This window comes from Papaver somniferum, chromosome 5, assembly GCF_003573695.1.
Source record: "Papaver somniferum cultivar HN1 chromosome 5, ASM357369v1, whole genome shotgun sequence".
Taxonomy (NCBI): domain Eukaryota; kingdom Viridiplantae; phylum Streptophyta; class Magnoliopsida; order Ranunculales; family Papaveraceae; genus Papaver; species Papaver somniferum.
The window spans coordinates 52,830,202-52,839,489 of record NC_039362.1 but is presented as its reverse complement, the minus strand read 5'-3'; the positions used below and the strand labels follow the sequence as shown (position 1 = coordinate 52,839,489).

General features: G+C 37.0%; 2 protein-coding genes across 4 annotated transcripts; both read right to left on the bottom strand.

Annotated features, from left to right (window-relative positions):
* Window positions 1–794: 794 nt before the first annotated feature.
* Window positions 795–5,399, bottom strand: LOC113281572 (LRR receptor-like serine/threonine-protein kinase FEI 1). 3 transcript variants are annotated; one of them, XM_026530361.1, is made up of 13 exons: window positions 5,303–5,399; window positions 4,089–4,224; window positions 3,923–3,994; window positions 3,758–3,829; window positions 3,591–3,662; window positions 3,372–3,443; window positions 3,220–3,291; window positions 2,934–3,049; window positions 2,641–2,814; window positions 2,207–2,539; window positions 1,846–2,100; window positions 1,535–1,668; window positions 795–1,440 (listed from the first exon to the last, which is right to left on the bottom strand). In XM_026530361.1, exons 3-13 carry the CDS (start codon window positions 3,979–3,981, stop codon window positions 1,222–1,224), a joined length of 1,578 nt encoding a protein of 525 aa, XP_026386146.1. In that variant the 5' UTR covers window positions 3,982–3,994; window positions 4,089–4,224; window positions 5,303–5,399; the 3' UTR covers window positions 795–1,221. The 3 variants fall into 3 exon arrangements, with proteins under 3 accessions (XP_026386146.1, XP_026386144.1, XP_026386145.1); XM_026530359.1 differs by lacking the exon at window positions 5,303–5,399 and adding an exon at window positions 4,320–4,687; XM_026530360.1 differs by lacking the exons at window positions 3,923–3,994; window positions 5,303–5,399 and adding an exon at window positions 4,320–4,687.
* LOC113281573 (protein PTST homolog 2, chloroplastic-like) lies at window positions 5,097–8,895 on the bottom strand. The gene is made up of 8 exons (XM_026530362.1): window positions 8,098–8,895; window positions 7,872–8,002; window positions 6,831–7,019; window positions 6,551–6,744; window positions 6,165–6,310; window positions 5,936–6,083; window positions 5,625–5,693; window positions 5,097–5,534 (listed from the first exon to the last, which is right to left on the bottom strand). The coding sequence occupies exons 1-8, from the start codon at window positions 8,640–8,642 to the stop codon at window positions 5,439–5,441; spliced, it is 1,518 nt and encodes a 505-aa protein (XP_026386147.1). The 5' UTR covers window positions 8,643–8,895; the 3' UTR covers window positions 5,097–5,438.
* Window positions 8,896–9,288: the final 393 nt, after the last annotated feature.

Sequence of the window (9,288 nt, the reverse complement as noted above, 5' to 3'; positions counted from 1 at the left end):
CTCTTCCTTCTTTCTTCGCTTCTTCTTCTTTCTTCTCAGCAAACAGATCGGAAAACTACTGTATCTTTCTAGGTTTTTTGGTTCTGGTTTGTTCTTCTGGTTTTTCGGCTAGAAGGTTTAAACAACAAGAAGAAGAAAAGATTAAATCACAATCAATAAATTCATCGAAAAGATTAAACAGGAAGAAGAAGAAAAGATTAAACACGGAGAAGAAGATTGATCGAAAACCTACCTGTTTTTGGTTTTCGTTTTTTCGATCTGGAATTTTTTTTCTCTTCAATTCTTTGAGAGTTTTTTCGATCTGGAATTTTTTTTCTCTTCAATTCTTTAAGAGTTTTCGATCTGGAATTTTTAGGTTTTTCAGGTGAGATCGGTTTTCTCTCTCCTAAAATGAAAATAAATGTGTCTGTGTGAGAGAAAACCAAGATTAGATACTTATATAGTGAAGGTCAATCTGGTCATTTCGACCTCTATTAAAATTTATTTTTAATTCTTGGTCTGGATTTAAAACTCTTTTAACTAGGGGCCTCATATTATGGGTTATCCATGGGTGGGCCTAACCCTAAAAACCCCGAGAAAAAATATGAGTCCGGTCCCAGATGGGGAGAAAAACTAAGGAAAAAAAAGAATTCTTCCGTATCCGTCATCCATTGACCTTATGGATCATCTAGAAGGAACCCTCAGGGGTAGGATCATGATAAACTCACCCATAATAGGATTTTTTTGATCCATAAAATGTAGACCATCACAATAATATGGATGATTTTCTTCCATAAGAGTTTCCCTCAGAACTTGTGAATCTTTCTTTTAAAAAGTTAAAAGAAAAATCGTACCATAGCTATTACATAAATCTACCTGTATTACATCTCTAAACCATTCATACAACCCACACTACAAATTATATAAAGCACTCGGAGATGATCTCCAGAACAAGACGACATGGAATCCACAACTCAAACTTGCCAAGACAACATAATTGTCGAAAGAAAGTGACGAAAACTGGAAGGTTTTTAAAAGTGAACTGTTATTTACACTATCAGATTAAGTTTAAACCATGCAAGCAACATGGTCCCCAAACTTCTTAATGAATCTCCGCAGTTAGTTACAGGAAGAGTAACAACAACATCTTTCTTGGATGAGAGTGGTTGATAATATATCAAACACCTTTATAGGGAGGTGGGAGACGAGGAGGACGTGTATTTGTTCTGTTCAGCTTCAATTTTATTCATCTGAATGAGACTCATAGTACTCACTAGGGCAAGGTGAAGTGAGCTCCTCAAGCATTTGAAAGACCTGATTCATTGAGGGGCGATCATCTGGATTTGCATCAGTGCACCTTGCTGCTATGACAAGAATGGCTTCTAATGTAGCTATGTCTGCATCAGTGCACTCGCTGTCCACTATATCCTCTATTTGGTTCTCTCCCACTAAAGTGTTCATCTGAATATAAAATCGTCCAACAATGAGAAACAATGAAACAAATATGGAAAGGAATCAAAGGATAAATACAGATAGAAGATACTCAATCGCTTACCCAGCCCACAATATTCAAGCCTCTCTTTACAAAAGCTGAATCATTTGGCCTCTTTCCAGCTATGAGTTCCAACAAGAGTACTCCAAAGCTATAGATGTCTGACTTCTCAGTAGCTCTACCAGTTTCAAGGTACTCTGTCATGAGAATGTAATTAAATTGGTCTGGTTAGATTACTTTTCAATGCTGTTTGCACGCGGAACATTATGATGTTCAGTCCGAAAGTTTTTAGTGATAACTCATGAATTAGGGATTGGGGCTCTGAAAAAGTTTTGATTCAGTGCACCTAAATAAGAAATAAACAGGGAGCTCACCTGGTGCCAAGTAACCAAAAGTGCCTGCAACTACAGTGGTTACATGGGCGTCCTCATCTGCCAAAAGCTGGGCAAGACCAAAATCAGAAACATGAGGCTCCAGGTTTTGATCAAGGAGGATATTGCTTGATTTGATGTTGCGGTGAACAATCCGTGGACAACAATCATGGTGTAAGTATGCCAGTCCTCGAGCAGAGCCAAGAGCTATTCCTAAACGATTATTCCAGTTCAAGGGTTGCTTCCCTTGAAAGGTTTCTAAACACAAAAAAGAATTATAATAAGCAAAAATACATCAATAAGACCAAGCTAGAGTTTAGCTACTAAAAAGAGGCAGACGTTATTTCTAGATAGATGAGCATACCATGCAGGAAATGATCTAAACTGCCCAATGCTAGATAATCATAGATCAGAAGCTTGGCACAAGGATACTTGCAATAACCTCGCAAATTGACAAGGTTTACGTGTTTAATGCTAGCCAATATCTCAAGCTCTCTCTCAAAAGTTTGATCTGAACCTTCAAGACATTTGTCGATCCTCTTGACAGCAAATGTAGTACGATCATTCATCACCATCTTGTATACAGTACCAAATCCTCCAGATCCAAGCACATCCCCAACATCAAGTGACTCGAGCTTTTCTACAATATCACTTGAAGTATATGGAAGATCGCCATGAAATGTGACCACTTTAGTGCCTAAAACAACCAAAATCACAAAGAAGATTTGAGTGAATAAAGAGATTTGTGATTAGGCTTCGAAAAGGCACATCAAATATTTTAACGACTTGGATACTTACATTCATCCATTGCTGCTTGTTTTTTGACTTCGTTGTATCTTTTTGCTGCTCTTTCTTTCTTTGAAACCAAGCGAATACCAAAGAAACAAAATAATATAACAATGGCTAGACCCACTGCTGACATGGCTCCAATAAGGATCCCTTTAAGATAACGAAAGGACCGTTTAGTAGGGGCTGCAACAAAAACATGATACCAATAATGTTAACTGCGTGCTCACTTAACTGAGATACAATGTAAAACAAGTTGGAGCATATCTTATCTGAGATGCTGAGTAATACAATCTACAACTTACCTGGCGCTTCTTCACTTTCAGCGTGTGGACCGTGTGGTAACACTGCAGGAAACCCCAGTGAACCTTGACATGGTTTCATAATCTGAGGGCCACAGAGATCTAAGTTCCCAATAAAACTGCAGAAACATAAGTTCATAGCTTGCCTTTCAGGTTCTCACATGTAATTTACAGGTGATCAGAGCCAAAATTGCAACACAGGTTGGTATCATTTTAACAGCATTTAGAGTTTGAAATGATATGATATCGGCATAGTTATAGTCGTAGGTAACTGTATAGGATAACTTACGAGTTCTTCCTGAAAGTGCTTAGGACTCCAACATCCGGAATAGCACCAGAAAAAAAGTTTGTCGATAGGTTTCTGAGATACATTACACGTTTAGGTACATAACAGATTTTAGTGCACACCACTATTAGCAAACTAAACAACCTTGTACTTACAGAAAGTGCAATTGTCTGAGATAACCAATAGAAGGTGGAATGGTTCCCTTGAGCGAATTGCTGGATAAGTCTCTGCATTCAAAATTCAACATATTTATTGGGTAGAAAGGGGCGTACCATATCATATTAACAATTATGGGTTAAGTTAACCACTAGAACAAGTATATCATCAACTGAATAGAATCAAGAAGGATGAGTAGACAAAAAATGAATCCTTACAATATCGTGAGGTAAGAAAGTTTTCCAAATTCTGGTGGTATGCCTCCTTGAAGGTAATTACCTCTCAAGTACCTACATAAGGCATACAATTATATACACAATACAGCGAAAATCTTCAGTAAAATTAAACAAATGTGGTAAGCCCCAATTCTTGGTTTCACACTAACATTGATCTGAGTTCCTTGCAATTAGCAATTTCAGGAGGAATGAACCCATGCAAGCTATTTTGATGAAGTGCCCTGCAAACAAATTGCACCAATTTACATCCTAAATACAGCATACAAAAAAAAATTTAATAATAATAAATTGTCTTTTGATTTTGGGGGATTTACAATCTTTGCAAATTGCTGAGCTTTCCGATGCTTGGAGATATGATGCCTCCAAGTTGCATGTAAGGCAGGTTTCTGAGCAACCCCAAACATAGAAAACTTCAGAAAAATGGAGATTGAGATTTTATTAAATGAAAAAAAAAGGTAGGGTTTGAGATAGATAGAGTACATAATGCTGACTCTGCTGTCATTATGGTTGCAAGTGATACCCTTCCAACCACAAGGAGTTTCATCAGAAGCTCTCCAGTTATTGAGAAACCCTTTAGTATGATTGAAAGATCTTTTGATCTCCAACAATGTAATACCTGAACAAATCACAGATTTTAGTTAAACATAAGAAAAACAAAATGAAAACAAGGAAAAAGAAAGTAATTTAGCAGTGGGTCTTTTTCTTGTTTACCATCTTCAGTGAGAGCTAAAGAACAAGTGCTTAAAAGGGGTATTGTTGAAAACACCCAAATCAACATAAACCCCATGCTCATTTCTCAAAAACCTTAAAGAGATCTCTTCAAATGGTTTAGACTTTAGAGATAGATAGAGAGGGAGAGAGATGGGCACTGAGTGTGATCCTGTTAAGATCTTGAGTGGGTTTTTTCTTCACATTTGCTTGTCTTGGATTTTGAGACTTGAGAGAGAGAGAGAGTGAGTGTGTGTTGAAAGTTGTGCAGTGGGAAGTGGTACTAGTACTACTGGACTTCCAGACCAGTATACGACGTAAGTATAGCCGTTGTTCAAATTTAATTTTGAAATTTATAAAGTTAATATTTTTTCGAGATACGGAATACTTTCTCTCTGCATCAGTAAATGCCGGATCACTGTATGTCTGTATCAATTTGAAAAAAAATTAAATCCTTTTTTCAGTACTAATAATTTTTTTTAATTTTTATGGTTTGAAATCTCATCTGATGGTTGTAAGTCATGGCCCCAAAGTCTGATTTATGTACAAAATCATAGATCTCTCTTCTTTGATGATATGTACCATCATGAAAAGCCAACACTTTTATCTGGTTCAAAGTTCAAACTTCTTCAAAACAGTAAAATGGTGGAACCCACAGTACTTTCAAAAATAATTCAAACTATATTTGATTAAACAATGTTTACCAAAGAGATAAAGATACGCTACTTTGGAATCCGTTAAACAAGAACGGGTGATACGAGAGTTTTTGCTCACACTGTATGGAGAACAAGTGAATTTATACAGGTAGTAGTAATTCATTGTGTTTTTACAAGCAATTAACAAGAGGTTATTCTTGCGTCAATTCGCCATGTACAATGAAGTTACTACTCGATCGACAATCCATAACCGGAATTTGTCGTGCTAAAAAAAATAGCTTTACGTATTGATGTTTTTACAAAAATGAATTTTGGATAACAAGTACTCACTGTGTCCGACTGTGAGATGTAGAGAGTCTAAAGACTGATACTCCCATTTATAATCTGCTTCATCTTCTGGTTAGTGGTGATTGATGATGAAATTACTCTTGTATTCCTCTTAGTTAACGTATGTATACATGTGCCTTCAAGAGATGATTAGGAGATTATTCTCATGGCCGTTACTGTTTACAATGGGTCGCAATGGATCAGTCTTCCACTCACCGTCAACAATAAACTTGAACTGCAATTGCAAAAATTTCAGGTTTATTTACTAGTGAATTCATGTTGAAAAGCTATAAGATCCATGAAGGGAAAGGAAAATCATCATTACCTCATAACGACCAGGATACAGCTTTAGGGACAAAGAGAAGATACCCGAAGTCGACTTTTCCATCTTTCTCTGCAAGACATGCCACAAGTTTGATGCTTTATTTACAAACTACAAGCAACCTAAATGCTTTATTTTGGAAAGAAAGGGAACCCCAAACATATACTAATTAATTTACTGGACTACCCTAAATACCAAGGATCATAGTTAATAACATGATTAGAAGGGAAATAAGGAGTAAAAACTATATGAAACTATGAAGCTGGGTACAACATGAAAGTAAATCGTAACACCAGGATAAAAGAACTAGATACCTTGCTACTCCATCCATCAAATGACCCAGTCAAAAGAACCTCCGAACCTGAACTAGGCCAAACTATGCAGGCAGACCTGAGATGGAAAAGAGCCTTCCGCGCCTCATCAATCTTTTTCTGTTTCACCTCCACAATCTTACGTGCTTCACTGCAAAAGGATGTTCAACATATTATTGAATTACATCTACATATATGCAAGGTAAGAGACATAAAGATGAATTGTGCTTACATGATTGCCAGACTCATCCTTCCCTCTAAAAGCGCCAGTTTTGCACGTGTTGACCGCAGTTTATCTCGGGCCCTCATGATTTCTGTCTCTTGAAACTCCCAGGCATCGGAAAGCTCATGCGTCTCTTCTGGCAATGTCCTGCTACCCTGACAGAGAATATGAAGAACAATATGCGTTAGTTGAGCAGTCTACATAAGAAAACACAACACTTTCAAATGTTAGACATAACCGCTCTGCCTTTTTGCTTCCTATAAGAAACGCCCTGAGCTCGGATGTTTTAATTCTTTTCATTCCTACGAAACTTATAACAACAGAGATATATATACAACTATGAAAATGTCCATCAGAGCCTTATGAAAATGTAAACATGGATATTGATGGTTCACCTCAAGTGAAACTATATCAGCTAGTTCAGTTCTTGAACTTAGTACGCTCAGTGCAGAAGAAAGCTCTAACTCAAGGTGCTGAAGATGAGAACGGATCTGCTTTTCATCCAAATCTTTACTTCCGTAGTCTGTGGTCCTTATGTTTCTCGTTACCATAACATCATCACTAGGAAAATGTTCTCTGCCTTCAGCAGCTGCGACATGTAACAGAATAAGAGGTTAGCAGTCACAAGAGTTAATACAAAAAATTTAAATAGAAATCCCAGCATAAAATGGATACCTTCCGCTTCAATTTCTGAAAGACCCCTTGTTTGTGCACCCCAGGCTCTCATGTCTGATTGAAGTGAGGTGTGCATGCTATCATGATCGGTGAAGGACCCTCTCCGAGAATCTGTGCCCTTGGAGTCATCAAGTATGCCATTCGAAGAGTTCAGTGGCGTTGATCTGCTTTCTCTATCATGACCAGAACCTGTTGGGCTCAATTATCAGAGAAGTATCTTAGTCCCAGTCTGGATTAACTAGAAGAATATTACAAGGAAAAGAACAGCAAAAACCAAATAATAATCGTACACGGCAACTCTAACACTAATATCTATTGATATCTTAGGCCAAGCACTAACGTCTCTCAATTCTCTTCTTGGCTATTGGCAGTTTCCATCAAACTAAGCCAAGGGATGTTATTCCCCCATAGGGCATGGGTTTTTGGTGGCTCTTGGTTTGGCTATATTATAGTCAAGCCAATAGAATTGAGAGACCCATAGTGCTTGGCCTTAGAACATTAGCCGCGAATATGGTTGCATTAAGTTTATCCTCGACAAGACTTAGTCAGCCAACTGATATAACCCTTTAATCAAGAAGTTCTGATGGAACCCATTCAAATGAGGTAAGCTAAGACACCTAAAGAAGACGAATACAGAAAAGCCGAAGGAACATGGCAGTTGCAGTCGAAATATAACTTTCACTATTACATGGAAAACCTGAATATAGAACATCTCGGAAATGGTAAAACACATATGAATTTATAAGAATTGATTCATATTAGCGTTTAGGTTAAACTTAGTGTTCTACTGTACTATCAACCAACAGACCAGGAATTGCATATATACACCCTATAGGTTAAACTTAAATAGCATATAGCTTAAAGCAATTGAATTTTATGAAAAAACAAGGATATATTCTAATTCTCTAATCAACTATTTCAAGAACCGTAAAGCAAATAGGACCACAATAATAATATTATATTACATTCAAATTATAACACATTCCACGATAACAACAAATCAAGAACGATAATCATAAAATCAAGTAAATTCCAACTTACCATTTGAGATGCTTTGTTTGCGGCCATTGTTCTTGACATGACCAGTACCAATCCCATAAGCCAAAACCCGTTCTCTATCCAATCTACTCAAAATACCTTCAATCCCAGACTCATTCTCTACTTCCATTTGCCTATGCAAACAAGAAATACATTTACCAATGTACAAGAGTAAGTGACCAAACCCTAACATTGTTATAAAAAAGCAAGAAACGAATTAAAAACTCACATTGCTCTTCCAGAAGTACCAACTTCATCAATCCCACTCAAAGAATCATTCTCTTCACCTCTATCGAATCTTTGTTGAAATATTCTACAATCATTTTCCAAAACCCCATCACTAAAATCTTCTTCATTATCTTGTATTGAAACTTCTTCATTTTCTTGATTATCCAAATCCCAACCTAAAGAAAGCCAACCCCTTTGTTTTTCAATAGCTTCAACTAAATCATTTCTCCCACTTTCAATCAAATCTTTCTTAGTAGGAAACACATTAGGATTCTTAGAATTTCTCATAAATTCTAAAATTTCTTTCTCTAAATTCGCATCATCATCGTTTCTTTCCAAACCCTTGCACTTAACCTTGTAAAGAACAGACCTAGAGTTAGCACCATTACCTCTGTTGAGCAAAACAAGAGTATTTCCAAACCCTAACGAACCAATGGGTTTCATTAAAACAAGATTTAGAGATAAAGAGTGTCGATTTCTTGTTAAAGAATGGGGAGAGAAGAAGAAGGATGTACTGAAATTAGTTCTTATTATTAGGGGAGACATTATTTCTGCATTTTCTTCTTCGAAACCAGAAGTTTTTTTTTTCACCGAGATTTTTAAGAGCAAATGAGAAGTGGAAATTTTGTAAGATTCTATGTTTGGAACAGAAGAAAAAGAACCTTCAAGTAACGAACAAAACAAGACAAATTTGGGTAAACAAAAAACGGAAATTTATACAGTGGTTGTTAAGCCGTTAGGGAATCTAAACATGTACTCCAAGGTAGAGGTAAACATAAGAATTGGCAAACCCATGAATTTGCTGATCTTGAGCACAATGGGTTTTTTTCTTTTTTCATTTTTTTTAATTATCGGATAAAGAGTATGATTATAAGAAACTGGTCGGAAGCCTAACAAGCTAAACTCTAACCGCGTACTACTACATTAGTTGAACCGGTTGTCGTGCTAGCCTATCAGCGAGCCTCATGAGGAACCAGCCAAGGGAGCCGAAGCGGATAGGGGTTGATTATATCGCAAGGGGGCGAGCTAATTTCTACCTTTCATGTCAATTTCTGCAATATTACGCCATCGGAGACTTGAACCTGGGACCTCCTGGAGCGTATCACCTTTGAGGAATGGGGATGAGCAGCTGAGCTAGCTACCCGTCGTTTTTTTTCTTTTATTTTTTGCTAGGCTATAGCTGGACCCTGGT

Coding starts and splice junctions, on each gene's coding strand:
- LOC113281572 (XM_026530359.1), bottom strand. CDS start 4,401: ATGAGCATGGGGTTTATGTTGATTTGGGTGTTTTCAACAATACCCCTT. Junction 2,540..2,640: donor ACAAGCAGCAATGGATGAAT/GTAAGTATCCAA, acceptor TGGTTGTTTTAG/GCACTAAAGTGGTCACATTT. Junction 1,441..1,534: donor GCTTGAATATTGTGGGCTGG/GTAAGCGATTGA, acceptor TTTTATATTCAG/ATGAACACTTTAGTGGGAGA.
- LOC113281573 (XM_026530362.1), bottom strand. CDS start 8,642: ATGTCTCCCCTAATAATAAGAACTAATTTCAGTACATCCTTCTTCTTC. Junction 6,084..6,164: donor AGGATGAGTCTGGCAATCAT/GTAAGCACAATT, acceptor ATCCTTTTGCAG/TGAAGCACGTAAGATTGTGG. Junction 5,535..5,624: donor TGTATCCTGGTCGTTATGAG/GTAATGATGATT, acceptor TTGCAATTGCAG/TTCAAGTTTATTGTTGACGG.